This window comes from Thunnus thynnus, chromosome 3 (genome assembly GCF_963924715.1).
Source record: "Thunnus thynnus chromosome 3, fThuThy2.1, whole genome shotgun sequence".
Lineage (NCBI taxonomy): Eukaryota > Metazoa > Chordata > Actinopteri > Scombriformes > Scombridae > Thunnus > Thunnus thynnus.
Window position 1 is genome coordinate 17,686,499 of NC_089519.1, and position 14,374 is coordinate 17,700,872.

The 14,374-nt window shown below is 41.3% G+C and overlaps 1 protein-coding gene across 1 annotated transcript; it reads right to left on the reverse strand.

Moving 5' to 3' along the window:
* Positions 1-9,335: 9,335 nt before the first annotated feature.
* tmem109 (transmembrane protein 109) lies at positions 9,336-11,947 on the reverse strand. The gene is made up of 3 exons (XM_067584517.1): positions 11,428-11,947; positions 10,657-10,759; positions 9,336-10,368 (listed from the first exon to the last, which is right to left on the reverse strand). Exons 1-3 carry the CDS (start codon positions 11,638-11,640, stop codon positions 9,995-9,997), a joined length of 690 nt encoding a protein of 229 aa, XP_067440618.1. The 5' UTR covers positions 11,641-11,947; the 3' UTR covers positions 9,336-9,994.
* Positions 11,948-14,374: the final 2,427 nt, after the last annotated feature.

Consider the following 14,374-nt stretch of genomic DNA (forward strand, 5'->3'; position numbering starts at 1 on the left):
TATGTAAATCTTGTATCCTTTTTTGAGGCAATGTAAGGATAGTGAAGTACTATAGGACCTACAATACTTACCTTTTTTATTTCCATTGTACTCGGGAACAGTGTGCTTGTAGTTGTTTGGGAATACAGAGGGTGTTTTTGGATATTTGGTGCTTAGCTGAGTTGGGGCATGCTCCAAACAAAATCATGTCATGTGGTTTTAATTCTCTAGGTTCAGCCTGGGGTGTGATCAGAGCAGGGGGGCTTTTTGGTTTTACAGCAATCAATGATAAGGCCATATTCCACAGACAGACACTGATTGACCTATGATATAATATAGTGTGATTTTTTTATAATATTAAACACTAAATCAATCATAAAAAGTCCAAAAAAAATTCAAGCAAATAAGTAAGTTTCTGGTGAATCAAAGCTTCAAATTAATCGTCATAGAGCTGTATTTCTTTCATTTTCTCCATAATCAAGAAAAAGCTGCCATTGAGTTGAGGTTTGAACAAAAGACGACTATACAAGTCTATAACATCAGAAAAGGAAAAAAAACTGCAAAATGATGTATGAAAACAAGAAACAGTGGCAGTGGTACAAGACTGTCCCATGCCGCAAAGTTATGCCATTGATCTCCTTTAACAAGTAGCAATTTGATATGAATGAGTGAAAGTAAAAGTTTTGTCATGCCTATGCACACTGCCCCCATTCCTAAATCACAACTTGTCTGACAGAAAAATCAAGGTTGAGGGATTAAGATTGTGTCTGGGAACTCCCAACAGCTTGGTGGAAGAGTAGAATTTCACATGGACCCCAAGGGGAACATCTCTCTATCTCGCTATATAAAGTAAGGAATCTCTGTCTGATTATATGTATGTATTTATGTATGTCCTACGCGTATCTCGAGAACTGTTCATCCAATCTGCTTCACACTTGGTGGGTGCATTGCCAGGGATACAGGGGAATGAATTGCTGAAATTTGGTGCAGCTTGGACATGCAACACATCTAATATTAATAAACTTGAAATAAACAAGCGAACAGTCAGCTACTCCGCTCTGCAGCAGTGGGTGGGGCATTTGGCCTCTGCTACTGCATGTCATGGTCAGAGCTGTACAACCCTGCCATGAAAGAAAGGAGGGGATAACATCTCTCTTCATTTGATAATGTTAAAAGTTAGGCTTTTTTGTGGGTTTCCCAACTCATTTAAAAAAAAGATGAGAGAAAAAGGGAGAGAGAGGGCGAGCGAGCTGAGTGCAAGAGCGAGCAACAGAGAGACAGCGCTGGTGAGGAGAGACAGTGATTGAAGGCTTTGTCTGCGAGAAAGAAAGCCTGTGAATTACAGAAATAAAACGTTGGGTTCCCTGACTCATTTTTAAAAAGACAAGAAAAAGAGAGAGGGCTAGCTAATTGAGAGCTCAGGGGGAGCGACTTTGTGAGGCAGAAGGGCAGAAGTTGCTGCAGCGACATATAATGAGAGGAAGACAAACAGTTATTTGGCATTTTGTCCTGTAGCTCTTCAGTTATCCAGCTGCAATTATCCACTGGTAAAATGTTTTTTTAAATGTAAATTGTGGTTTAACCGGAGCCATTACTGAACCTGTCCGACTGCAGCTCTGCTCCACAGCGGGCAGAGCTGCTCCAACAGTGGACCTGTCAGCTGCAATGTAGCTCTGCCAAAACTGATGTTTAGGCTCCGCATTGAACAGGTCTTGTCAGCTGAAGCTGTCCACTGCAGGGCAGCTCCGCCTAAATGCCAGTTTCAGCAGAACAGGTTCAGTTTCGACAGAGCTGCTCCACAGCAGACAACTTCAGCTGCCAGACAGGACAGAAAGTTTCGATGGAGCCCTGGTTACACTGCGATTTAACATTTTTTAACAAGATTTTACCAGCTGATAATCGCAGGAACAGAAAGCCAGAGAGTTGAAGAGCTGCATGGCGAGAAGCCAGAGGGATTTCTGTTGTATTTGTGGCTTCCAGCAGCTTTTCCTCCTGCAGACAGTTATGGACGGAGAGACCCCCTCCAGCCGGCCAGCACCGCTGTAGCTGCTGTTAGCTGCTCTCCGTCTCCATCAGCGTAGCGTTTACCCGGGGTAAATTCCCATCACTTACCATGTAATTACCCGGAACTTACGGTGTAACTTCCTTGTATGAATCTGTACATATAAAATACTTACCAGTTCTTACAGGTACTTAAATGTAGGTACAGTGGAGGTAACTTCCTCGTATGAATCAGTATGTTACATATATATATATGTGTACTAAAATCAAATGTTTTTGCTCATGGCAGTTATGACAATCATTTTTTATGCATGTGTGTTTAACAGGCAAGCTTCACCCACACTCCTCTCTCAAGTGCACAGCTATGGAAGGCTTGTATTGTAATCCGAGGATGAAAAAATAACAATACAGTAATGTTATAATATACATAGTATATCTTTAATTACACAATAATAAGGTATGCAGGAAGTTATGAAAAATAATCTTATTTCTTAATTACACAGAAACCACAATGTATGTGCTTTTCTCCCAGTCTTATTCTGTAAGTACAGACTACTTACCCTATAAGTACATGGTAACAACAGGGAGCCGGCTATATTATTAAGTTCACACTGTTCCCCAGTCCTTATTCTGTAAGTACAGACTACTTACCCTATAAGTACACTGCACGTTATCTGTGCTGTAAGATGAAAGTATAGCAATGACGTTTATAATTGATATTATTTGAGGGGCGCATTGGTATAGGGTTGGTTTAGATTTGTAAATTGGTTTGGAGGGGTTTAGAAATGGTAGGACTCAGTTGTATATTGATTTATCGCCAGAAATGTATATCTTTTGTCTTTTTGTTTGTATTTTGTAAGTAAATAAAATATATATATTTTTAAATTACAATATGATATATCAAAACAATGGTTAATCCATTTTCTGATCAGGGTTCTAATAGCTGCAGTACCAACAGTATTAAATGGACATGGAAGCAAATCAGATGGTTAGTGAAAGGGTGGTGCTTTTTAAGGCTGATTTAAGCCAAAACTAGGAACATAACCTGCTCTGGACCAGGTTAAGTTTGCAGCATAAGTTCTCTAATAGCATCAACTTTTGGGCCATATGTGGTATTTAACTGGCACATGTGGCTGAGATATGACATGGAAAAATGCATATTTGCCAAATTATAACCACATATGTTTCACCATACCTTGGCAATCATGTGAACTGACATGCATTGATGTTCCCCAAACATCACCCAAATGGTTTGCACCTGCCGCTGCACCTGTATGTGGCTTCAACCTGAAAGACACAGTTTGGAGGGTTATAAAGGTAACCTTTTCAACTGCTGTTGCAAGACTGATGAACTGGAAGGGGGTGAATTAAAAAATATCTGTCCAGTGGCTGATCTTGAAGGCAGTTGTCATTGGTAAGCAGTGTGACAACACTATATATATATATATATATATATATATATATATATATATATATACACACACACACACACATATATATATATATATACATATATATATATATATTAGCATGCTTTGTCCACAAGTACTCATGGTTGGGTAAACGTGTGTGTGCATAGGAAGATATGACAAAGATATGAATAAAAATATAACACTGCTGTTGTCTGATGTGTTCTGCTTTCTCATGGCGCTGTGTTAGGATGGCCATGTAGGGGCTGGACTTTAAAGCAGGAGGTTTGAGGCGGAGGTTAGGTGCAGACCAACCAGGTGTTTATTTCACCCACAGACACAGTACAACAGTCATAATTCTCCCCATAAAATACTGTGGACCACAGGCAGCATGTGATGCGGACAGCAGCAGTGCTTGATGGACACTGGCAGCCTTATATGGCCAGCCACTGGCAATGACCTTGACCCCTACCACAGTATAGGGAAATCTGCCCCTCCCCAAACATCAAAACTACACAAAAACAACAAATACATTAAAACACATTCATACTACACCCATGTCAAATAGTATACCTAATCTAGATTTATGCTACACATTACAGTAAAATCACAGAAAACCTGAACAGCAGATTAAAGTACACTAACACCCCTACACTAATTACCACATGGTATCTCCCGGAACCTTTAAATTGGTGCTCAGGTAGCCTGGAGACTCTTTTAGCTAGAACACCCTGGAGAGGAGACAGAACAGAGGTTTGTGACCTACACAAACATGACACATTACATTATTGCACAATCAAGCCACAATTGGCTATATTCAATCCACCATCATTTCAGCAAAGGTTATACCTGTGGTGGCCACACCACACGTGAGGACCAAGTGTTAGTGGTTTTCTTTAACACTTAACATACAGACATTTCAAATAATGACAGTACACATAGTCTTGTTTTTATACAGCACACACTTTATTATTGACAGTTTGTTTGCTAATTTGAGTGCACGCATTTTGGTTAACGTTCTGTCTTTAATATTTCTTGCTTGCGTTCATGCTTTACCTTGTCTTTTTTTTTTCATGGATCCAGCGAGTCCTCCCTCTGGCCGAAAGAGTCGGAGCTGGTCAAGATGGCCTCTTATTCTGTGGCAGGCAGGAATTGGAAGAGGTCAACCGGGCGTGCAAGAGGGGAGTCTGCCTTTCGAGATCCAGTTATTTTAATTACTTTAGGACTTTAAGTTTTATTTTTCTTGCTTTGATAGTTAGATTGCTTTTAAATAGTTAATTGATTTAAATCTTTGTGGATATTAAGTAGGGATGCACAATATTGGATTTTTTGCCGATATCCAATATGCCGGTATTTCCAACTCATTGTGGCCGATGGCTGATGCCGGTACCGATATATGCACATATTTTTTTCCAGCTGGCTGAGGAGACTATTATGCATGCAAGCATAGATTGTACTAAGTATGCTAACATTAGCTGAGAGGCTAGCGGAGCGTTTGCCACAGCATGACCAGAGGGAAGCACAGCCAGCTAGCCTCCCAGCTAATGTTAGCCCCGGCTTTCTATGTGGATCCAACTGGAGCATCGAGCCCCAGTTTGTTATTCAGGTTAAAGTGGGAAGAAGCAGCAGGTCTGACGGGCAACTTGAGTGAGGTGGAGCCTGCGGAGGAAGCACCGGGACTGTAAGGATGAAACAGTCCGTGGAGGGAAGCAGTCAAGGGAGAAGGCAGCGGAGGAGAAGGCAACAAATTGGCCTCTCATAATCAGCAGAAATGGTCGATGCCGATATTTCATTTTAAAGCTTTTATCAGACTATACCAATGATGTGCCGATAATACCGTGCATCCCTAATATTAAGGTTAATTTGAGATGTAGAGTTAAGTGTCTGTTCCTGCCCCCCTTGTACGTCTGTGTAGGCTAGCCTGTGTGTATATAAACCCTTCCTTATGTGTCATTTGTCAGTTATGTTGAGTTTAGTTGAGGTTGCTGTTTGTTTAGTTGACCTCAATTTGAGTTAAAGGGCCCTAGTTTTTGAAATTACTTTCCTCTAGTTTTCCTATTTTTGTATTTTGGAAAAAATATTTTTTTAAGTTGAAATTAAACTGTAAATTAATGACTATTTTTTGCTTTATACACCTGGTGTTCCTTAGTCTTACTGCTTGGTCCCTGACAATTGGTGGCAGTGGTAGGATCATCCAGTTAAAGAGCCAGAGTGTTTTTTGTTTATTTCTTTATGCTTTTTCCACTTCATTTTCCCCCCATTTTTTTCTTGCTTGTGGAATGCTGAGAGGAAGAGGAAGCAGAGCAGGTAGTAGCCAAGCACTGCAGCTGGAAGTGGAGGGACAGACAGAAAGTGAAGGAGAGAAGTGTGAAGCTACTGGTGGGGGTAACAGGCATTGAGGGGGAAGAGATTAAAGAACCTACTATTGCAGATCTGGCAAACATTCTCCAGGCCTATATAGGACAGCAGAGGGCACGAGAAGCTCAATGGGACCGAGAAGTGGCTCAGCAAGTCCGAAGGTTTAAGTTTCTGCAGCACCAGTTTAATCCTCTCCAGCTGGAAGTGCAAACACGAACTGTCCCTGGGCCTCAACTTGCTCCATCACAGAGGCTTAAGGTGGACACTAGTTCTGCTAACTCTCCATCACAGATTGTTTCTCCACCAGGAACTGTTCATTGGGACATTACAAATCTAGGTCAGTCTCGGTTCTTCAGGGAACCTAAACTCCAAAAACTGACTGATTCAGATGATATTGAACATTTCCTAATCACCTTTGAAAGAATAGCCGTTGCATGGCTGATGAAATAAGTGAAACCATTATTCTTGAGCAGTATTTAAGAATGTTATCTCCTGAGCTCCAGGTTTGGATCAAGGAACATGACTCCCAGACTGCAGATAAGGCTGCATCACTGGCTGACATGTTTGTGGCTGCACGTCCAAAGAACTGCAGAATGGTACTCTTTACCATTGCCACAGATCAGTCAGACAGCTGATGGTTCCAAAAATAGCCCGGGACACTGTCCTTACTTTGGGCCACTCCATTCCCTGGGCTGGCCACCTAGGGAAACATAAGACCACAGCCCGCATCCAACGTCATTTCCACAGGCCTGGCCCATGTAAAGATCTAACACAGTTCTGTAGGAGTTGCCCTCAATGCCAACAAACATCAGCTAAATTCCCCACCAGAGCTCCCCTCCAACCCCTCCCAATAATCAGCACACCATTTGAGTACCTTGGAATGAACATTGTGGAACCAGTGGAGAGGAGCAAATCAGGAAACTGGTTCATGTTTTTCATTACAGATTATGCCACTAAGTATCCTGAAGTGTTTCCACTAAAGTAAATTAAATCTAAGCCTATTGCATTGTGCCTTGTACAGTTCTTGTCAAGAGTTGGTTTTCCCTAGGAGATACTGACCGACCAGGGCTCTAACTTCATGTCCAAATTGCTGAAAGAGGTGCACCAGCAGCTGGGCATCAGAGGTTTGAGGTTTACACCTTATCACCCACAAACAGATGGACTCACAGAGAGGTTTAATCAGACTCTGAAGCAGATGCTCCGTAAGTTTGTTAATGGCACTGGCTCAGACTGGGACCAGTGGATTCCTTACCTCTTGTTTGCCTACAGAGAAGTTTCACAAGCCTCCTCTGGCTTCTCACCTTTCAAACTGCTATTTGGTCATGAGGTCAGGGGTCCCCCAACTCTTCTAAAGAAATCTGAGAGAGAGATCAGGTGAGCAAAGAACCTGTTAATGTTGTTTTCTATGTTCTTCAGATGAGGGAGAAGCTGGATAAAATGACTGCACTTGCCCAGGAAAACATGGCAGCAGCGCAGCATCAACAGAGGACCTGGTATGATCGAGCCACTCGGGAGAGGGGCTTTAACCCTGGCCAGAAAGTGCTGGTGATGCTGCCCACAAAGGAGAGCAAGCTGTTGGCCAAATAGCAAGGGCCTTTTCAGGTAATTAAGAAACAAGGCTCTACCACCTATGAAATCTCGACTCCAGGTCAGAGTCACCCCACTCGGATTATCCATGTCAACCTGTTGAAGTGGGTCCCTAGGCCTGGGGAGACATCAAGTGTTCTTCTAATCAGAAATTTGAAAGATGAGGATGTGGAGGAGCAGTATCTGCCAGTGCCAATTCCTTCAGCCTCTGACCTTGACCATTTGCCTAGCAGTCACAGGTGAGAGCCCTTTATGCACCTAATGTTTTTCAGGCCAATCCAGGCCGTACAAATGCCATCGGGCATCATATTGCCTTAAAGGAAAATGCCTCAATCAAATGTATGAGTTATCGGATTCCCGAACGCCTCCTTGGTCCACTTAAAAAGGAGATTGATTTGATGTTGTCCATGGGAATTATTGAGGCTTCCCAGAGTGAATGGTGTAACCTCATTGTTCTAGTACCTAGAAAGGATGGCACAAACAGATTTTGTATTGATTTCAGATATTTGAATGCAATTTCTAAGTTTGACTCATATCCAACACCCCGTATTGATGACCTCATAGACTAACTAGGCAAGGCCAAGTACCTCACCACCATTGACCTTTCTAAAGGCTATTGGCAGGTTCCTCTGACACAGTGGTCTCGTGAGCTGACTGCCTTCCGGACTCCATGGGGACTGTCATAGTTCACAGTCATGCCTTTTGGGTTATATAGAGCTCCAGCTACCTTCCAGAGGCTCATGGACAAGGTACTGTATGGCCTATCAGATTTTACTTTTGCCTACTTGATGATGTTGTTGTGTACAGTAATTCCTGGGAGGAGCACTTGGAATATCTCAGAATTGTTTTTGAGTGTCTCCGCAAAACGGGTCTCACCATCAACCCTGCCAAGTGTACAGAGATCAAATACCTCGGCTATGTCATTGGGTATGGTGTCATCAAGCCCCAAGTTCAGAAGGTCCAGGCCTTTCAGTCCTGCCCTTTACCCCAGACCAGAACTCAGCTGAGGTCATTCATTGGCATGTCAGCTGGCATGTAAGTTAAAGTAACTAGCAATTGTGGGATTAGCAAGAAAGTCGCTATAAGGAGAGAGCTAAGAGTGCTTAAGTAGAACTAATGTAAGTTTAAATACACAGGGGGTAATTAGCCGCAGTAATGAAGTATATAGCAAAATTAACTGGGTTGAGAAGCAGAAACGCTACCAACAACTCAAGAGAGAACACAGAAGCTAAATTAGACAATATGCTTACTGCAGCACATCGGCAGCACTTAGCTTTTTTCACTGAGAAACATTTACCACATCCAGTCAGGATATCTGGATATCAGTATATATATGGATAGCATCGCATGTATATATACAGTACATATAGCATGTCCTGACACATTTCTGACATTACGATAAATGATAGAAAAGTTGACTCTCTCTGAGTTTGAGTATTATCACTTTTATGAGTTAAAAGAATAGTTTGCTTTTGGAAAATAGAGTGAGAGGAGAAGACTGATATCAATCTCATGTCTGTATGGTAAATATGTAGTCAGCATAGGTTAACATGGCTTAGCACTGAAGCAGGGGGAAACAGCTAGCCTGGCTCTAGGCAAAAACCACCTACACACACCTCAGAAGTTCACCAATTACACTTTGTATCTTGTTTGTTTAATTTGTATACAAACAGAAATGTAAAAGCAAATATTTGTGGTTTAGGGGGAACTTGTATAGCTACCTACCACACTGCACATAAGAACAGGGTTGATGGAGAAACTGTTGTTCATCAAGAACCAGCTTCAGCAACTCCCTTGAAAACCACAAATTTGTATTTTTTTATTTTTTTTTTATGGACAGATTGAACAAATAATATACAAGGACACAGCAAGGCTAGCTGTTTCCCCTTGCTTTCAGTCTTTATGCTAAGCTTGGCTAATACATCCCTTTAATACTTTACACATAGACATGAGAGTCGTGCTGATCTCATCTCACTTCTGGATAAACAAAGCAAATATGAGCATTTTTCAAAATGTTTTAATATTTCTTAAATGTAAAAGGACAGTTAAAACATTGGAAGTAAAAGCTTTGTCTTCTTGAATCCTTTACACTTTGGCACAGTTTACACTTCCAGGGCCTGCACCTGTGCCCTGATTGATGGCTTGCTGGAAGCCAAATTGCCCCTCTGGGACATTAAAGCTTTACTCTACACATTCTTATTGGAATAGTCCAACAGTTTGTGGATTATGCTTATTCACTTTCTTGCTGGAAGTGGGAGCTAACTGAGGAGGTAGAGCCATGAGGCGATTAGCTTAGCTAAGTATAAAAACTGGAAGCACGGGGAAACTGCTAGCCTGAGACTGATTTTAATCTTTTCTTCTCAGTCTCAAAAAACAAAAGCAGATAAGCATATTTCCAAAAATGTTTCAATGTTGAAATTTTTTTAATGTGGTAAACATGTCTACACACTGCTCTTACACACTGAAGCACAGTCTTTTGATCATATTGCCACAAATGACTTTAAACCCAACATTATAGAAAACATCCAAACTGTAAAATTGTGCTTTTCTCCTTGACATTCCAGAAGGCCTGGAAGTACACCAATGCTCCAGCATTTGTAGATAAGGCATCAGATAGAAAAAATAGAAGAAAACATTTGACTTTTCTCAGTCTATCTCTTTCACTCCTCCGTCCTCCTTGACCTCTCCATCTCTCTCAACCGTCTCTCCAGGATCTTCACCTGCTCTGCCAGGTGAGTGGTCTTATCTTCCACATTAGATCCCCTCACAGTCCCGACACCCAACAGCACGCAGATGCACACAAGGACAGCCAGTCGCACTGCCATAGTTTCTGTGCCCACACTGTGATCGCTCAGGATCAATCCAAAACAGGCCAGAGCTATGCCCACTTTCAGCAGCCATAGGGCCCGCCTCAGAGTGGAGGCAACCAATCGGAAGGCGAGGGAGATCAGGCAGTAGCCAATGAGAGCCATGAGAACCCACTGGGCAACAAAAATCAGCCCCTCTGGGGTCACCTTGTTAACTGGGATGCCAACTGTGGAAAACAGACAGAGCAAAGGGGACAATTTAGTAATATATTAGAGCATTATTTAATATTACCTCAAGTTTATTAAAGATGAAGAAATATGTGATTCAAATCTGCAATAATCCTTCCATTATATTCAATTATTTCTATCAGTAAGGTTAATATTGTACACACCAAGTTAATTGCTGAGATGTAGGAACATGGTGACATCACTAAAAGGGAGAGGCAGACAATCAAATAGCCTGTTTCTATGTCTCTTTGTGATGGACAGGACAGACTTTAGTGTGAAGTGTTTACCTTGGATTCCAGCAGCCTGGAGGAAGTGTGTAACATATTGTAAGAGTACGTTCACACCACTGGCCAAACTTCCTGCAATGACCCCCAAAACCTGAGAGAACGCCTGGAGGAGAGTAGGAGTGGGGGGAGTTTGAGCAAGGATTGCAGCTAACTCATGGTCAGATAATGTAGACATGGTTAAAGCATTACCTGTATATACATTTACCTTTAGGATTATCAACAGTAATTCAGACTGAATGTGAAACAAGTCGAATCAGGACCCACAGTAACCTATACTGTTGCTCACCTTTCAATATAGCACTGAAATCAATATCACACAGGGCAACGTGTTTAAAGCTATATCTGACCATGTATGGCACTGCACAAAATAGTGAAAACTATCAAAGGTTATGTTTCTAAATGTGTTTTATTCGACCAACTGTCCAATTAGGCCCTAAAGAGATTCAGTCTATTATTAGTGTGATTAAGAAACACATCAAATCATCACATTTCAGAAGTGAAGAATGGAATATTTACTTTAAAAATGACTTAAACAATTAATCAGTTAATGATCGACTAACTGACTTACCGTTGCAGCTCTATGTAAATGCATGTGTAATATGAGCTGAGAGGTTACTTTACAACTACAGAATATGGTGTTAAACTAATTTTTGAAAAAATAAAGTGGTGGATTCTAGACTTTGTTTTTGGGGTATTTATCCATGTAAATCCATATGCAGTGTGTGAGTGTGTGTGTAGCTGTCTTTCGCAGGCCACACTGTTGCACTCTACCTTCTGTACCGACAGCACCGTCTGCTCTCCGGCCAGCTTGCCCAGGTAAGTCCTCCCCTCCCCGGCCAGGTCAGCCAGGGCTGCCCGGAGCTCCTGGATCATTCCGGAACGACTCTCGAACACGTTCTCCCCCGAAACAGAAAGCAGCAGTGCGCTCAGTGTGCACAGCGAACACAGCCCGCTGAAGAATTTTTGTGTTGAATGGGAAAACATACCGGAAGAAGGTTTAACTATCAGCAAGACACATATACAGACGACAAGCGGTAGACAGTGAAATGTAGGGGCTACAGGAAAGCAGCCACAGGGGCAACACAGCGAAGTTTTCCAAACAGGATGTGGAAAATCTTGTTAGTACGAATGAAGAGACATGTCTGCCACCCACTGGGCAGACTGTGCAACACGTTTCCACGACGGCTTTACAGTAGTTTCCCTCCACCAGTAAAGTCTCTATATTGAGTCTCTTACACATCGCTATGCGGGGGTTGGCTGAAACTCACAGATATTTAATGCACAGCTAGCTGTCTGATCAAGAATCAGTCAAATGTCTGTGTTGATTCGTCTTTTCAGCTGCATCTATAGTGCTGCGTTCAAATACATTCAAGCAGCACGTTGTTACTGCAGTTATCAGAAACTCGTCATGTACAGTGCAAGAACAAGACGGTACAATAAAAACATACAGCTAAACAGAGATGCAAAACAAAAACATACAGCCATACTGTAAATATATCCACATGTCAGATCATTATTATACTGTGCATACAGGGTCATGATTATATTATAATAAAAGGTTATACAGAAGAAAAAGCTGCGCAGTGTGCTTCGTAAAACATCAAAAAACCCATAAAAAGACAGATGCATCCTCACTGATTGGAAGAATAAATGCTATAAAAATAGTCTGTTTGATGCAATTGTTACATCCTTTTCAGAATATAACCATATATATATATATATAAAAAGTCTTTTTTTTAAAGCAGTTTGATCATATTATTAATCCCTTTTTGTTGTTGTTGTTGTTATTATTATTATTATTATTATTATTATTATTATTGATAGTCCACCCACGTAGCCATGGGTATGCCCGGATGTGCCTGTGCCATCTTAAACTGGCACACCCAGCATAATCATAGCAGCGACTCAGCCGACGCACTGTAACGTCAACGCTACAGCAATTGCTACAGAAAGTTTTTAATGTGTTGTTTGAAAAAACCTGAGGAAGAAGAAACTCCTCCGCCTCCGACTGAGTCCACCAGACTCAGCCCACAACGAAGTCAGCCCAGCCGCTCACTCCCTGGTGGTACAGCACTTTCTCCCGGTCAGCCTGATGTGGGTTCACGCATAGCCAAGGGAAGTATGGGTGCTGGGGGAACTGCAGCCTCCAGGTGACTGAAAACCTATAGGCCCATTTGTGCTGTTGCAATAATACTATTTCTCTGTCATGTACAAGCTGGTCCGAAAAAATTAGACCCTGAACGTAAAGATAGTGGAGTGGGGAAAAGAAGCGTGACACGCAGCTCATGGACCCGGTTGACACATGCCGGTTAGAAATGTCTCTGACAGCCCAACTACTAAAAATTGTAGTCATCAACTTGACAGGACAGAGGGAAGTCTCCAGAGGAAAAAGATATGAACTTTTAGCTACTGAAATATTTTTTAGAAAGCTCTGAGGGAACTCAGGAGGATGGTTGCTTTACTCCAAACAATTTCACTATATGAACTTGAACTGTGTATGTGATCTTTTGGATGTGTAGGAGAACGCAAAACATTAATTAACATTAGATCCAGATAATTAGCTAATGAAATTAGGCTGCTGTGTCTTGTGCGTAAATGCGCACAGCGTCTCCCTCAATTGGACGTTTCTGCTGCAGTCGGATCGCAGCAGGTATTTAATAAAGTCAAACATTTTTAAGAAGGGGGTGTTTAATAGTCATAATGAAATAAAGTGGTATTAAAACTAAATTGAAATTTTAAAATCTATTTACAGGATGGAATAGTAATAGTTTTGAAGTATATGAAATATATGAAGGTGACAAGAGCAAACATTAAACATAAATAATTAATAAATTATTAAATATGTAACAGTGGAGCTTGAATACAATGCATAATCTAAAGTCCAGTTTGATTAAATGTATGAAAGTGACAAGTGCGGGGATTAAATGAGGGATGTGAAATGTAAATTACAGTTTGATAACTCCGTCTTCATCCCGTTTACACACACGCACGCACGCATGCACGCATAACGTTGGAGTGCTTTACTGAATGCCATTGCTCAATATTAATTGAGGAAGACTACTTTTTAAAAAAGATGATTTTATATCAAATATACTCAGCCACATATTCTGGGAAATATAAAATTAAATGAGCAACTTCACATTTTACAATCACATGCTATGAAATGCCTTTTCTTAACAGAGATAGTGGTGTTTGGATTCAGGTTGCGGCGGACGGCAGCAATTTGAAATAGAATGAAGCCCACTGATGGCAGACAGCCCAGAACAGTAGTCGAACGTGCCACATCCACCCACAACACAATGCTCTTCCCTAGCCTTCTGCTATTAAAACCTAACAAAAAAACTTTATTTTTCAGAATTGAAGGAGAAATAACAAAGACTGATGGCCTTGAGATGAACCTATCATACTGTTGTGTTACTAAGGACACGCTGGTGTTTTTGTATCGAGAAATGTTAAAGATATCATTAAAAGGAAACCTTAACACCTGCCTGAGTCACATTAATGGCTGTATTTTGACATTTGAGTAGATTATATTATAGATGCGAAACACTAGAGAAGTAAAAGATGCACAATACATTAAAGTTGGTTTGTGATTGTGGAGACCTCTGTGTGCGCACCTCTGCTAATTAAAGACATGCAAATTGAGGTTTTTGTGCTCTCTGCAGTTTTTTCATTATGACCAATCTGTGTGAGAATGTGGAGAAAAGCCTGAAACACT